The sequence below is a fragment of the Acomys minous genome (assembly GCF_964271855.1).
Source record: "Acomys minous genome assembly, chromosome: 18".
In the NCBI taxonomy this organism is placed as follows: Eukaryota; Metazoa; Chordata; class Mammalia; order Rodentia; family Muridae; genus Acomys; species Acomys minous.
In genome coordinates, this window is record NC_140501.1 from 67,689,381 (window position 1) to 67,705,868 (window position 16,488).

General features: G+C 46.6%; 1 protein-coding gene across 1 annotated transcript in view; it reads right to left on the reverse strand.

The window, feature by feature from the left end:
* RPGRIP1 (RPGR interacting protein 1) overlaps positions 1-16,488 on the reverse strand; it is a 49,799-nt gene that overhangs the window by 20,800 nt on the left and 12,511 nt on the right. Inside the window, exons 8-14 of the mRNA XM_084768082.1 lie at positions 13,081-13,104; positions 11,414-11,560; positions 10,449-10,522; positions 6,900-7,234; positions 4,093-4,292; positions 1,307-1,450; positions 803-920 (exon numbers count right to left, since the gene is read on the reverse strand). Of these exons, the coding sequence (XP_084624208.1) occupies positions 803-920; positions 1,307-1,450; positions 4,093-4,292; positions 6,900-7,234; positions 10,449-10,522; positions 11,414-11,560; positions 13,081-13,104 (1,042 nt within the window). The remainder of the gene's footprint in view (positions 1-802; positions 921-1,306; positions 1,451-4,092; positions 4,293-6,899; positions 7,235-10,448; positions 10,523-11,413; positions 11,561-13,080; positions 13,105-16,488) is intronic.

A 16,488-nucleotide genomic window follows, 5' to 3' on the forward strand; every position in this document is an offset into this window, starting at 1 on the left:
TAGCCTCGAACTCACAACGATCCACCTGCCTCTGCCTCCCGAGTACTGGGACTAAAGGCATGCGCCACCACATCCAGCCAAGGACTGCCTTTTTATTTGGCAGCAGCCTTGCCAGACTCGCCCTGGTGTGGTAAGCCATACCTCCCTGCACTGAGCCCACGAGGGAGCCTGCTTACTCCTAACGCCTTTGCCAGAAAGGAGAATGCACTCCACAGTGGTTCCACACGTGCCGACGGTGGTCACCTGCATTCTGTGGTGAGTCTGGCTAAGGTAAAGCCGTCTCTCCCCCTCACTGAGCCCAATGGCAAAGCCTACTTCTCGACACTTCTGAGGTGACCACGCCGCACAGGAAGGACAGGATGGGAAACACGCTGGGCGGCCTCCCCTGCCTCTGCTGACATCCTGAAGTTGCAACAACGATTTTAGAAGAGAAAGCACAGAAAAGAATGACAGGAAATGGGTGGCAAAGGTCTATTACCTGGCAAGACAGGCTCATAAGGGACAGCGATAGGCACGCAGTGAAGAAATGACAGAGGGGGAAGGAGAGGGTCGCCAGCCTTAGGGACTCTCTTCCAACACCTGGACGCACCACTGGCCTTGTTGAAAGGCTCCAGAGAAATCAGAGATTCTCACTGACCAGATGAGACAGACAAGTTACGAACTGTGCATCAAACCCAGAGCGAGGGTGAAAGGAGGAGGCATGAAACCAGGCAGGCGGCTGTTAGTGGTGTGACATTGCCCAAGGTGGAAACAAAGTACAAGGACTTGCCAGAGACTGGAAGGCCGTGGCTTCTTAAAATACCTTCCAGCTGCTTTATGCGGCTGTTCTTGAGGTCTAGGAGGTGATTTAGCCTCTGCACTTTCTCCTTGTGGTCCTTACTTTCGTTGTCAGCTTTTGTCACCATTGCTTCCATCTCCTCCTGAAACAAAAGAAGAGCCAAACTCTCCTCTGGGCACCGTGGAACCTAAGAGCCCTGACTTTAAAAACCGACCCTTTCTGGGGAAAGGAGACTGCCACCTCCTCAGCACGGGAGGTTCGAGACCCAGGAAAAACATTTAGGGTTTCCAAGAACCTTCACGCCCAGTTGCACCCGGGACACCATAGGGTGATTGTTTCCCTTGGACTTTGGGACCTGCTGTGTAGCTGAGGGCTAGGGCTAGGGTGCCTGGGTGTGTGCGAGCCCTCCACCTCTTCCCCGGGCTAACCGTCAGCCGTGGGAACCTGAGCCTCGCTTGCTTCCCCAGTGTGTGTGTGGCTGCCATATGCCCAGCTTCCCGCCCTGGCCTGAGTCATCGCTCCTTGCACCTGATAACACACGTTGATTTTGCGCTGCAGGAGAAGCATGTCTCTGGTTTTTTCTAGTTCCAGCGTCGTCTCTTCATGGGACACCTGCAACTCACTTAGCATCTGGGACAGGTTATTTCCTTCTTGAGCTTTTGGTTCACTGGACTGCAGAGTGAAAACATGGGTAAAAAGCGAACATAAATAGGGCAGGTATGATCATAACTTTCTATCTGAAGTGGCTGCTCCAGGGTGTAAAATGCCAGCTACAAGATTTCCTCCAGAACACACAGCATTTGTCTCCCTTCACGAGGGCTCTCTCCTACCCAGGCCTCAGTCAGCGTGTCACTGCCGAGTGGAGGCTGGCGGGATAAAGCACCTGCCACACAAGCCTAATCACCTGAGTTCAGTCTCTGAAACCTACATAAAAGTGGAAGGAAGCAGCCGGGCGTGGTGGTGCATGGCTTTAATCCCAGCACTTGGGAGGCAGAGGCAGGTGGATCGCTGTGAGTTCGAGGGCAGACTGGTCTACAGAGTGAGTCCAGGACAGCAGAGACTACAGAGAGAAACCCTGTTTCAACAAACAATCAAACAAACAAAAAGTGGAAGGAAGCTGGGCATGGTGGCGCATGCCTTTAATCCCAGCACTCAGGAGGCAGGAGCAGGGGGATCAATGTGAGTGCCAGGCCAGCCTGGTCTACACAGAAAAAAAACCTGTCTTGAAAAAAATTTTTTAAAAGGGCTGGAAAGATGGCTCAGAGGTTAAGAGCACTGCCTGCTCTTCCAGAGGTCCTGAGTTCAATTCCCAGCAACCACATGGTGGGTCATGACCATCTATAATGAGATCTGATGCCCTCTTCCAGTATGCAGGTGTACATGCAAGCAGAACACTGTGTACATAATAAATAAATAAAAAATAAATATTTTTTAAAAAAATTTTTAAAAAGTGGAAGGAGAGAAACAAAGTTGTCCTCTGACCTCCCTACATGAACCGTGACACATGTGCCTGCACAAACTTGTCATATATACACACAACATTATAATATATGAAATAAAATAGGCAGTTTGCTCCTTAGTAGATCATATAAATCATTTCAAGTTCTTATCTAAAGAATTTAGAGACAGGAGAGATGGTTCAACTATTAGGGGCACTGGCTGCTTTTTCAGAAAACCTGGATTCACTTCCCAGAACCCACACTGCAGCTCATAACTGTAACTCTAGTTTCAGAGGCCTCTTCTGACCCCATGGGCACTGCACACATGTGGCGCACGCACGCACGTGCACACACACACACACACACGCACACACACACACACACACACACATACACTGCAGCTCATAACTGTAACTCTAGTTTCAGAGGCCTCTTCTGACCCCGTGGGCACTGCACACATGTGGTGCACACACACACACACACACACACACACTGCAGCTCATAACTGTAACTCTAGTTTCAGAGGCCTCTTCTGACCCCGTGGGCACTGCACACATGTGGTGCGCGCACACACACACACACACACACACACACTGCAGCTCATAACTGTAACTCTAGTTTCAGAGGCCTCTTCTGACCCCGTGGGCACTGCACACATGTGGTGCACACACACACACACACACACACACACTGCAGCTCATAACTGTAACTCTAGTTTCAGAGGCCTCTTCTGACCCCGTGGGCACTGCACACATGTGGTGCGCGCACACACACACGCACACACACACACACACACACGCAAGGAAAGCACTCGTACGCATAAAATAAGAATAAATAAATCTTTAAAAACTAAACAAAAGGGGCTGGAGAGATGGCTCAGAGGTTAGGCACTGACTGCTCTTCCAGAGGTCCTGAGTTCAGTTCCCCAGCAACCACATGACGGCTCCCTACCATCTGTAATGTGATATAATGCCCTCTTCTGGCCTGCAGGGTTACATGCAAGCAGAGCACTGTGTACATAATAATAAATAAAAAAGAACTATTTTAAAAACCTAAACAGAAGGACTGGAGAGATGGGTCAATGATTAAGAGCACTTTTTGCTCTTGCAGAGGGTCCAGGTTTGGTTCCAGAACTCGGATGGTCATTCACAACCACCCATAACTCCAGTCTTTTTTGTTTGGTGTGTGGTTTTGTTGTTGTTGTTGTTGTTTTCTGAGACAGGGTCTCTCTATGTAGCCTTGGCTGTCCTGGACTCACTTTGTAGACCAGGCTGGCCTCGAACTCACAGAGATCCACCTGCCTCTGCCTCCCAAGTGCTGGGATTAAAGGTGTGTGCCAACACCACCCTGCTATAACTATAACTTTCAAAATTTTTTATTTCATGTGCATTGGTGTTTTGTCTGCATGTATGTCTGTGTGATGGCATAAGACTCCCTGGAACTGGAGTTACAGACAGCGGTGAGCTGGGAATTGAACCAGGTCCTCTGGAAGGCCAGCCAGTGCGCTTCACCACTGAGCTATCTCTCTAGCCCCTTTATGTTTTTAAATGAAAACTAAAGAAGAGTCTACCTTTTTTGTTTGTTTGTTTTGTTTGTTTGTTTGGTTGGTTGGTTTTTCAAGACAGAGTTTCTCTGTATAGCCTTGGCTGTCCTGGACTCACTTTGTAGACCAGGCTGGCCTCAGACTCACAGCAATCCACCTGCCTCTGCCTCCCGAGTGCTGGGATTAAAGGCAATAAATGGGGATAAAGGTCACCACTGCCCAGCTGAGTCTACCTCTCATGAGCTGTAAAGCATGATGTACTGTCTACTATAAGCTGCCTTGACACTTTTTAAATACTGTTGCCAGAACCTCTCAGCAGAGTAGCATGTTACCTCTTTCTGATCTGTCTGTGGGAGCAGAGCGGGCAAAGCAGGCAGAGTGGGCAGAGCGAGCAGAGCAGGCAGTTCAGACCACTCTTCCGGAGGAGACGGGGGCTTTGCGGCTGGTGTGCTGAGGCTCTCTTCTTCTTCTTCTTCCTGTTTGTGCTGGTAAAGGATGCTGGTGACCTCAAGTTTCAGCTTTTCTTCTTGAGCTGCAGAAAAAGGAATCCAGAGACTTGAAACCAGTTGTTTGGCAACCGAAGTCAGAGTGGATTCAACTGTGGAACAATGTATGGCTTCTTTTTATACAGAAAAGCAATTTCCTCTTGCGGACACGTAGGGGCCTCTAGCCTGCTGACCCAGCCAACGGAGGTAGCTCTTGTACTTCAAAGGCAAAATCAAGAGGGTAGAAGAATACCCAAGGAATTATGGGATGGAGAAGGAAACATGACTTTTTTGGGAGGGTGGGAGACAGTGCAGATAATAAGCCCTAGGGTCCTATGCATTCAAAAGCACCCTACCACGTGAGCAGAGTCCCCCAGCAAACATTACGTTTTTTAAAGCACCATCCAAGCCAGTCTCCCACCAACTTGACTCCATTATGCCTTCTGGCCATGAGTTCTCTGTGGCCCCATCTCCATACCCACCCTGGATAGAAGAAGGCTACGGGGTGTGTGTGTGTGTGTGTGTGTGTGTGTGTGTGTGTGTGTGTGTCAGGGAAGGAAGGCCACTGAGGGCACACAGTGCTCCACGGGGCACCAGAGACCTTACGTCAGATCTCCTCTGATCTCAGAAAACTGAGTTTGTACTTTATGAATACTGCAAGGTGCTTGGCATACAAGCCTTAGCTTTCATATTTTATGGCTTTTGCCTGAAGGCTCTTCCCTCTTGTTCTGTTTGAGACAGACCCTCTCACTACATAGTCCAGGCTAGCTTCAAACTCTGAACCCTCGTGCCATGTCCTAGAGGGCAAAAGTCAAGGCCCCTGTTGTCCTTGTGTCACGTTTCTTTTCCTATACTTTCTTATTTGAATATACTAGAACCTAAAGAAAAATTGGAAAGACTATACAACAGGATCTACAGCGGGATGAAGAGGGGGTGGGGGGCTCGAGACAGGGTTTCTCTGTGTAGCCCTGGCTGGCCTGGAACTCTCTTTGTAGACCAGGCTGGCCTGGAACTCTCTGTGATCTACCTGCCTCTGCTTCCCAAGTGCTGGGATTAAAAGCATGTGCTACTATGCTAGCTAAATACCATTTAAATAAATATTTCCCATGACATAAGAGTTAAAATATGGCCAGATGTGGTGGCTATTTCTGTAATCTAAGCACTCAGGGAGACAGAGGCAGGCAGATCCCTGTGAATTTGAAGCCAGCCTGGAAGCCGGGCATGGTGTCGCATGCCTTTAATCCCAGCACACGGGAGGCAGAGGCAGGCGGATCATTGTGAGTTCAAGGCCAGCCTGGTCTACAAAGTGAGTCCAGGACTGCCAAGACTACACAGAGAAACTCTGTCTCAAAAAACAAAAACAAAAACAAAAACAAAATGAAGCCAGTGTGGTCTACAAAGGAAATCCAGGACAGCCAAGGTTACACAAGAGAAACCCTGTCTTGAAAGAAAAAGCAAAAAAAGTTAAAATGAGTTAAGCTGGGCATGGTGGTACGTGTATTTCTGTAATCCATACAGTATCGTGGTACATGCATGCATGCAATCCATATGGAACGCGGAAGCAAAAATGTTGGTGCACAGGTACCTGTAATCCACATGGAATGGTAGTGCACATATGTCTGTAATCCTTATGGAATGTGAAGGCAAAAGACTGAAAGTCTGAGGTCAGATTGAATCACATAGTGACACTGTGTCTCAAAAAAAAAAAAAAAAAAAGGAGGGTAGCAGTAGATAGAGCGCCTGGTAGATGCCTTGTCTAGTATGTTTGAGGCCCTCAATAAAACCCCTAGCACCAAATTAATGGGAAAAAGAGACCAGTGGGGGGACAGTGCTGGAGAGAAGGCTCAGCGGTTAAGAGCGCTAACTGCTCTTTCAAAGGGCCTGGGTTCAATTCCCAGCACCCACATGGCAGCTCACAACTGTCTGTAACTCCTGTTTCAGGGGCTCTGACACCCTCACACAGACATACGTGCAGTAAAAACACCAATGTACATAAATAAATAAAAATAAATAAATTATTTTTTAAAAAAAAGAGAGATAGGGACCAAAGTGGTAGTAAAAGCCCAGAAATCAAGCAAGAGTAGTAATTCACTTCTCAATTTTTGACATGAGATAGAAAAAAAACAACAAACAAAACAAAAACTGATTTTTTCACTCATCTCAGAAATAGTTGAATTTAAAAAAATTAAACAGAGAAATTCATTATTTCTACTTTCATTTATGTATTTATTTATTTATTGCATTTTGAGACAGGGTCTTACTATGTAGCCCTAGCTGTCCTGGAACTCATTATGAAGACCAGGCTGGCCTTGAACTCATAGATCTGCCTGCCTCTGCCTCCCAAGTGCTGGAACTACACTCACACCAAGTGAGAATTTTTTTTTAGCATGAAATGTTTAAAAACAATAAATTAAAAATTGATACCATTCCAAACAGGAAGAGGAGTATAGGGAAAGGCAAAAGTAATGAGGCAGGCAGGTATCATGCCTTTCTGGCTAAATCAGACCTAACTGCTTGTTTTAATTCTAGTTATCAACTACCCACAAAAATACAGGGTCAGGTAGAGAGACGAGAGAAGTGGAGACCAAAGTTCCAGCCTCCCAAACCCCACAGAGGGCACTGCACAGGAGAAAGCTCCTCCAGACCTGACCCACCTTCCTGGTTGGTTGCTTGAAGCAAGACTTTGGTCTCCTGCAGCCCAGGGCCCGTTTGGTCCTGCAGTGGACAGACTTGTGGCCCTAGCCGCTCCGCAGTGAGCTCAAGGCCCCAGGGAGGCTGATGACTGCTCTCCAGCATGCTGAAAATCGGAGGCACGGTGTCAGACGGGCCCTCACAGGAGGAGTACGACGCGGCGCTCTTGTGACACAGCTTCAGCATCTCGGGGGCTAGCTGACCATTCCTGTCTCCACATGGTTTTCCTTCTGCCCGGGCTGTATTTGTAACTGTCATTTGCCAACTGCTTTGGAACTTTTGGGTGGCATTGAGGAGTTACTCAGTGTCACCTCTGCTTCAGTCTTGAGGGTTCCACAGTGCTAGCATCCCAGCCGCACGTTTCTCAAGGAGCCTCTCTCCAGCGTGATGGCTTCCTTTGGCAGGGCCCGTGTGTGAGGTCATGCTGAGGCCTCATGAGTTAGAACTGAGAAACGACGTCTTTCTTTTCCCACCCTGTCCCCGTATCTCCCTTTGCCAATGGCTGCTTTAGAGAATGTGTTGTCTTTAAATGACTTGCTATATATATACTCAAGGTCAAAACCAAGCTTTTCAACACCTGTTCCTCCATTCCATGGTATTTAGCTGTTAGACCTGCCTTGAGTGTAAAACATGCAAGGCCAGGTCTTAAGTCATTTGTACAAAGGGAAATGACAGTGGCATTAAAATGTCCTGGGGGGAGGGGGACAAAAACAAACAAAACAAAACAAAACCCTACCTTGTTCAGTGATGGTGGCACACACCTTTAATTGCAGTACTTGGGCAGCAAAGGCAGGCAGATCTCTGAGTTCAAGGCCAGCCTGGTCTACAGAGTGAATTCCAGGACAGGGACAGCCAGGGCTACATAGAGAAACCCTGTCTCAAAAAACAAACAAACAAACAAACCAATCAAGCAACAACAACAAATACCAAACTAAAATAAAAGTAATTAAAAGAAACAAAAAGCTGGGAGTGGTGGCACACACCTGTAATCCCAGCACTTGGGAGACAGAGGCAGGTGGATTGCTGCGAATTCAAGGCTAGCCTGGTCTACAGAGAGAGTTCCAGGACAGCCACGGCTAACACAGAGAGACCCTGTCTCGAAAAACCAAAAAACCAACCAAACAACAACAACAACAACAACAACAACAACAACAACAACAACAAAACCCAAGAAACAAAAAACAAAAAGAACTTCCTGGCCAGGAGTGGTGGCCCATGCCTTTAGAGGCAGCCTTTAGGAAGCAAAGGCAGGTGGATTCCTGTGAGTTTTAGGCTAACCTGGTCTACACAGGGAGGCTCTCTTAAAGAACAACAAAAACAACCTAGTGGGGGCAGGTGGGCCGTAAGATGGCGCAGTGGGTAAGGGCTCCTGCTGCCAAGCCTGACGACCTGAGTTCTAGTCTAGGTACTGAAAGAACTCCTGCAAAAACTGTCCTCTGACCTCCACATGCACACTGTGGCACATGCCCCTCCTAATAAATAAATGTGAAAAAATAATGAGGTGAATGAGTTCTATTCCTTCTAGAGCTTCCGCAAGCCAGAGTCAGCCTTATCCCTACAGCCAGATGCAGGGCACATCTCTGTAATCCCAGATCTCGGGGGTGAGGAGTGGGGGACATGGACTGGCAGAGGCAGGCAGAAATCTGTGTTTGAGGCCAGCCTGGTCTACAAAGTGAGTCCAGGACAGCCAAAGCTATACAGAGAAATCCTGTCTTGAAAAACCAAAAAAAAAAAAAAAAAAAAAAAAAAAAAAAAGAAAAAAAAGAAAAGAAAAAAGTGGGGATTTTTTGTTTTTGTTTTTTCTTTGTTTTTGTTTGTTTTTTGTTTTTTGTTTTTTTGGTTTTTTGTTTTGGTTTTGGTTTTTCAAGACAGAGTTTTTCTGTGTAGCCTTGGCTGACCTAGCCTCACACTGTAGACCAGGCTGGCCTCGAACTCCCGAGTGCTGAGATTAAAGGCCTGTGCCATCAAGCCCAGCTGAAAAGAGATTATTTTAGGTCGGGCATGATGGCACATGCCTTTAACCCAAATCCCCACACTGGGAGGCAAAGGCAAAGGAATTTGAGGTCATTTTTGGACTACATAGTGAATTCCAGGACAGCCTAGGCTTTGCCTGCCTTAAGTGTACATAGAGAGAGCTACATAGAGAGACCCTATCTCAATTTTTTAAAAAAAAGTTTATTATGAGGCTGGGTATGTAACTGTAGAGTGCCCCCCAGCATGCATAAAGCCCTGACTCAGCCCTCAGCACTTCAGCTCTGCATAGACCATACATGATGGCATATACCCATAATCCCAACACTGCAGAGGTGGAGGCAGGAAGAGAAGGTCAAGGTCATTTTTGGCTTCCCTGTGAGTTCAAGGCCTTCCTCCGCTGGACCACACATCAAACACAGCCTCGAGAAGATGATGACACCCTGAGTGATGCAAAGACTCTCCTGTGCTGTCAATCTGCCTCTTGCTCTTCTTTTTATTTTTGAAATAGAGCCTCGTTATGTTTGTGGCCTGAAAATTGTTCTTCTGTCTCAGTCTCCTAAATGCTGAGATTAGAAGTGCAGGATCCCACACCCAGCTCCCTTTGCTCTCTTTTGCCAGGACAGAAGGCACTTTGATTTTAAAAACTATCTTTATAAACTGAGTGTGGGCTGGGCGTGGTGGTGCACACCTGTGATCCCAGCACTCGGGAGGCAGAGGCAGGCAGATCGCTGTGAGTTCAAGGCCAGTCTGGTATACAAAGCGAGTGCAGGACAGCCAAGGCTACACAGAGAAACTCTGTCTCGAAAAACCAAAAATAAATAAATAAATAAACGGAATGTGGTGACACTCGCCTTTAATCCCAGCACTGGGGAAGCAGAGGCAGGTGAATATCTGTGAGTTCGAGGCTGGCCTGACTTATAAAGGGAGTCCAGGACAGCCAAGGCTACACAGAGAGACCCTGTCTTGAGAAAAAAAAAACTAAATAAAAATTTTTTAAAAACCTAGAATGAAATCGAAGGCGCCCTTTTACTTTGCAGTGTCAGCATATTATTAAGCAGACAAGCTGCTGCAGGTTAGCACACCTGTTTACAATTTGTCTTTCCTTTGAACATTATCGTTGTCTCTTTTTCTGTCTTGTTCTTTGAGACAGAGTTTCTATAAAGTCCTGACTGTCCTGGGACTCATTCTATAGACCAGGCTAGCCTTATGGCCTCTATCTCTGCTGCCTTTGCCTCTAGGTCGTGGGAATAAAGGTGTGTGCCACCATGCCTGGTTAATCTCTTTAAAACCTGGAAGGGTCCACCAAGAAAGGAGGGATGTTTTCTCCAAGGCTTCCAAACACAAAGAGGCAAAACACTAGGAATGTAACAGTTATATAATTCCTAATTGTCTTGTGGTCCTTCTTGCTGTATGTGGTTTACTGTATATATATATGTAATAATATAAATGTACATGTAAGAGAAAAAAGAAAAAAAACTTGGAAGGTTCCATAATTGTTTTATAGAAAACAGAGCTCTGGGAACAGACTTTGTACTCACTTTTCTAAGAGTCTGTCATAACTGTCATTCAGCAATTTCCGTTCATTTTCCAAATCTTCAACTCTGACCTGAAACTAAGAATGACAGAACCCTTAAGACGCACTGGTCTTGCTTTCCCTCACACAGCACAGCCTGGTCGCCTCAGTACTGATGGTGCACACCTTCGACCCCAGCACAGAGGCAGGCAAGGCTCTGAGTTTGAGGCCAGCCTGGTCTACAAATCCAGGAGCTCCAGGACAGCCAGGACTACACATTTAAACCTGTCTCAAAAAAGCAAAAACAAAATATTGCAACCGATTGAAAGTGGGCTGGGAAGCCAGGAGATGGTGGATTTTAATCCCAGCACTCGGGAGGCAGCGGCAAGCGTACCTCTGAGTTTGAAGCCAGTCTGGTCTACAAAGTGAGTCCAGGACAGCCAGGACTACACAGAGAAACCCTGTCTCGAAAAACAAAAACAACAACAACAACAACAACAACAACAACAAAACCGCAAACAAACAAAAATAAAAAACATTTGTTTTGCTTTGAGTCAGGGTTTCACCAGGATGGACTGAATTTAAAGACCTTTGCTTCTCAAGTGCTTGAACTAAAGGCATGTGACACCACGGCCAGTGCAGCTTATCTGCTTTTATGCAGGGTTGGGGATCAAATCCAGAGCGTTATGTGTGGGGCAAGCACTCCATGACGAAGCTTCACCTGAGCCAGGAATGTGTGTGTGTGTGTGTGTGTGTGTGTGTGTGTGTGTGTGTGTGTGTGTGTGTGTGTGTGTGTATGGGCACGCTCTGTCTTCACACACAAGAGAAGAGGGAATCAGATCCCATCACATATGGCTGTGAGCCACCATGTGATTACTGGGACTGGAACTCAGGACCTCTGGAAGAGCAACCAGTGTTCTTAACCGCTGAGCCATCTCTCCAGCCCCAATACCACATATTTGATGGAGTTTTCCCACTGCTATTATTTACCTCTTTCAGGGTTATCTGCAAGATAGACACATCTTCCAGTTGGGCCTTCAAGCTCAAAGCCTTCTTGCTCTCTTCTGTCAGCTCTGCCTTGAGCTCATTCACTTGGCTGAGGAAGGCATCGTGGGTTGCATTCAATATTCCCTGATTCTGCAGACAAAGGGAAACTCCTCTAGGAATGATCACATGACTCAGCAGTCATGGCCTCTAGACAGCAGCAACTCCAGCCTTCGTAGGTGAAGGCCACAAAGAAGGACTATGTGGTGGTTTGAATAAGACTGTGCTCACATATTTGAATGCTTGGTCATCAGGGAGTGGCACTACTTGAGAAGGATTAGGAGGTGTGGCCTTGTCGGAGTGGGTGTGGCCTTGTCAGAGTGGGTGTGGCCTTGTGAGAGGGAATGTACCACTGGGGGTAGGCTTTGGGTTTCAGAAGCTCAAGCCAGGCCCAGTGGCTCTTTCTCTTTTCCTGATGTCTGGGATCCATATGTGGATCTCTCAGCTCCTCCAGCCTCCTATCTAGCTGCGTGCTACCATTCTCCCCACCTTGACGACAATGAACTAATACTCTGAAACTGCACGCAAGCCCCAGTTAAATGCTTTCTTTTATAAGAGTTGCTTTGCTCATGGTGTCTCTTCACAGCAACAGAACTCTGACTAAGAGACTTGGAAGATGATGAAGAGTATAGTACCCAGCCACTCTCGAGTGGCCTTGCTTTCCTCCTTGGCTTTTCTCGGCAAGAATAGTCTTCCTCTTAAGAAGGACTTTCCAGCCGGGCACTGGTGGTGCACGCCTTTAATCCCAGCACTTGGGAGGCAGAGGCAGGCAGATCGTTGTGAGTTCAAGGCCAGCCTGGTCTACAGAGTGAGTCCAGGACAGCCAAGGCTACACAGAGAAACCCTGTCTCGAAAAACAACAACAACAACAACAACAAAAAGGACTTTCCATTCTGAGTAACTGTAGCTCATCGCTGCAGCTATAATTGTTTCCCAATTTAATCCCTGGCTTTAAATTAGACGCAACTTTCAAAGGCTGCCTTAATTTTCTAAGCTATTTGGTTGATTTCTAAGATGATAATATTTCTCCTCTTGCCCCTTGGACTATTGTCAGTTCTAGAAGATGTGTGCCATTTTCTGTGCCTGCTTCTGTTGAGGCTTAGAGGAGCTCCTTGATTTCATCTGCACCCACTCACAGCAGAGAACGGACAAAGGCTGGAGAACATCAGAGTATCTGCAACAGCCACAGGGTGCCTGCTGGCCTCGGCAGTGCCAAAGAATACTCCTGTGCTAATAAGCCCGAAAATACCACCCAGCTCAGGAACTGTATTTCAATTTCGCTGGAAACAATACAATAAATATCATTTGTTATAGTAATAGCATAATTCATCTTACTAGAAACAGTATGCCCTAATAACTAATTTAATTACCTTACCTCTACTGTCATGTAACCTGCAAGAATGCAGATTTCTTTGGGTTTGATTGCTCTGATTAGTAGGAAATGGATTCAAAGAATCTTTATTAATTACCTTCTGATGCCAGGAGTAGTGGTGCAGACCTTTCATCCCAGCAGAGGCAGGGGGATCTCTGTGAGTTAGAGGCCAGCTTGGCCTACACAGTGAGTTTCAGGATACCCAAGGCTATCTCAAACAACAGCAACAACAAAAAGTTACCTTCTGGAGCAAGTCGTCGTATGCCTGGAAGAAATAAGTATTATTTTACCAGTTTATCCATTTCACAAAATATTTGACTCTTGTATAAGATAAATATAATTTGGTGTGTGTCCCATGCATTTTGTCCCAGCACTCAGGAGGTAGAAACAGGAGGATCTCTGTGAGTTTGAGTCAGGTCTAGTCTACATAGCAAGTTCCAAGCCAGGCAGAGCTACACAGTGAGACCTTATATCAAAAAGAGAGAGAGAGGAAAAGAAAAGACACATTATGCCTCAGCAGGGTGGCTATGTCGGACCTGCCTGAATGCAGGAAGGTCCCACCATAGAGACTGATGTCACCACCCAAAGCAGGAATCTAGAAGCCACCTTCCATTTCCCTGCTGCCCTCACTCTCTCCCCTCTGGGGACTAATCAAAGCAAGATCCCCTTTCTCTGCAGCTTTCTCTGCCCCCCCCCCCCCCGGGCCTCGCCTAGTTTTCCTTGGTTTCCCTGGCCTGGGCAGGAGCTGCAGGATGTCTGTGTCTGCGGTCTCGATCATCTATTCTAACCTTCATTCTGTTGTCCTGAATTTTGCAAATTGCATTTTAGATTTATTTTATGTGTACGTGTTTTCCTTGCATGTATGTGCACCAAGTACACCACATATGTACTTGGTGCCTGCAGTGGGCAGAGGAGGGCATCGAACCCTCTGGCTCTGGAGTTAGAGGCAGTTGTGAGCCACCGTCTAGCACCACTGAAACTGGATCTTCTGCAAGAACAAGTGCGTTTGACCTCTGAACCATCTCTCCAGTCACGCTTCCTGGCTTTGGTTTGTTTACTGTTTTGTTCTGTTCTGTTTTGAGACAGGATCTCGTGTGATCCAGTCTGGCCACAGACTTGCTAGGTAGCTGATGATTGCCTTGAGATCCTGCAATAAGCAGACATCTGAAGACTTCGGGACAACATATAAACGTTCCTAAGTCCCCTACATCTCTACCACCTGTAACTAGTAACTGTTGGTACTTTGTAACTGTTTTCCTAAAGAGATTCGTTATCTACCAAAATGTTTTGTAAAGCTCATGCTTTTTAAAGGCTATGAGATCTTTTGGAGAAACGAAGTTAATCTTGTGAAAGCTTGTTCAAAAGCCCTCCCCAGATCTATGGGCTGAGGACTTACAGGCTCTAGGACATAACACCTCAGTGTGTCTGCATTCACCTTTCTGGAAACCTTTTCCTTTTCTTGCACACTTGGTATTGCATAATACTCTTCTGATGTTTCAGAATTCAATTTGTGAAGTTATTCTTTCTTTAAAATATATTTTATTAATTTATTCATATTACATCTCAATTGTTATTCCATCCTTTGTATCCTCCCATTCCTCCCTCCCTCCCATTTTCCCCTTACTTCCCTCCTCTAGACTGTGACTGAGGGGGACTTCCTCCCCCTTTATATGCTTATAGGGTATCAAGTCTCTTCTTGGTAGCCTGCTATCCTTCCTCTGAGTGCCACCAGGCCTCCTTATCCAGGGGTCAAGTATGGGGCACCAGAGTTTCGTGTGAAAGGCAGACCCCACTCTCCACTCAACTGTGGAGAATGTCCTGTCCATTGGCTAGATCTCGGTAGGGGTTCAAAGTTTACTGCACGTATTGTCCTTGGCTGGTGCCAGAGTTTGCGCCGGACACCTGGGCCCAGATCTGCCTATCATAATGTTCTTCTTGTAGGTTTCTAGGACCCTCTGGATCCTTCTATTTCCCCATTCTCCCTTGTTTCTCTCACCTAGAGTCCCAATAGGCTGTCCTCCCCTCTGACCCACTTTCCTGGTGAATGAATACTTTGTAAAGTTATTCTTTTACAAATCCTTTTAAAAGTGTTTTTATATTTTAATTTCTATTGTATGTGCATGGGTGCGTTGCCAGCATGCGTGTCTGTGCACCACTGCACGCCTGGTTCTTGCAGAGGCCAGAAGAGGGCGCTGGATCCCCTGGAACTGGAGCTGCTGATGGCTGTAAAGCTGCCAAGTGAACTGCACCTGGGGAATTAAACCTGGGGCCTCTAGAAGAGCATCCAGGGCCCTTAACCACTGAGCCATCTCCTCCAGCCCCCTTTTATGAATCTTTTTCACTTTTACACCTGTCTCTGGGGTCTGATCACTCTCTTTTTGTTACCTCCCATACCTCATATAGTTATTTTATAAACTTGGTATGCTCCTGTAATAGCCTTGGAGACTACAGCCATGTTGCTCCTCAAGGTGATTTTTAAAAAATATTTATCTATTTGTTTATTTATTTATTTATTATGAATACAGTGCTCTGTCTGCATGTACACCCACAGGCAAGAAGAGGCCATCAGATCACATTATAGATGGTTGTGAGCCATCATGTGGTTACTGGGAATTGAACAAAGGACCTCTGGAAGAGCAGTCAGTGCTCTTAACCTCTGAGCCATCTCTCTAGCCCCTGTGTTTTTTATTTTTATTTATTTATTTATTTATTTTTTGAGACAGGGTTTCTCTGTATAGTCCTGGCTGTCCTGGACTTGCTTTGCAGACCAGGCTGGCCTTGAACTCACAGATACCCGCCTGCCCCTGCCTCCCAAGTGCTGGGATCAAAGGTGTGCACCACCACGCCCGGTTGCTTTAATACTCTGTACATACTGGTTCAATAGAAGGATGGTGCTGTGGTCTCACTCAGACCTTGACACCAGATTTCCACCATTCTCACAGTCATTTCTAACCTGGTAATGGGGAAAGCTATGGCTCCATAGCCTGAATCAAATCCTGCTCTGCCTCTTACTCTTTTTATACCTTCATCCAGTTACTTGTCTTACTAGGGTGTGATTCCCTCGCTGCTGTGTGTAGTCACCTTGGTTTTGTCATGTTGAAAGAGGGCACACTCCAAGTACCCACAACTGAGCCCTCAGTGTACAGAAGTGCTCGCCAGCTGGGCACGGTGGCGCACGCCTGTGATCCCAGCACTCAGGGAGGCAGAGGCAGGAGGATCTCAGTGAGTTTGAGGCCAGCCTGGTCTACAAAGCAAGTCCAGGACAGCCAGGGCTACACAGAGAAACCCTGTGTCAAAAAGTAAAAAGCAAAAAACAAAACAAAAAAATACCTTGCCTCCTGCCCCTCCCCCATGATGATTACAGAGTTACATGCTGATCCCTTTGCTTGGGACCTCACACAAATTAACCAAATTCCACCTTTACCCGGCAAAGGGCCTGAGCCTTCTCAGTAACAGAGATAGTGAGCAATACTGAAAGAACAGTAGACTGGCAAGGCTTGGCTCTCAATACCACCCGTAAATTCTATGACCTCAGACAAGTCAATTATCACCACACATATGTGAAACAGAAAACATGGCTGGTTGTGGTGGACATACTGGTAATCCTAGCATTTGGGGGACTAAGAAAGCATTGTTTGAGGCTAGCCTG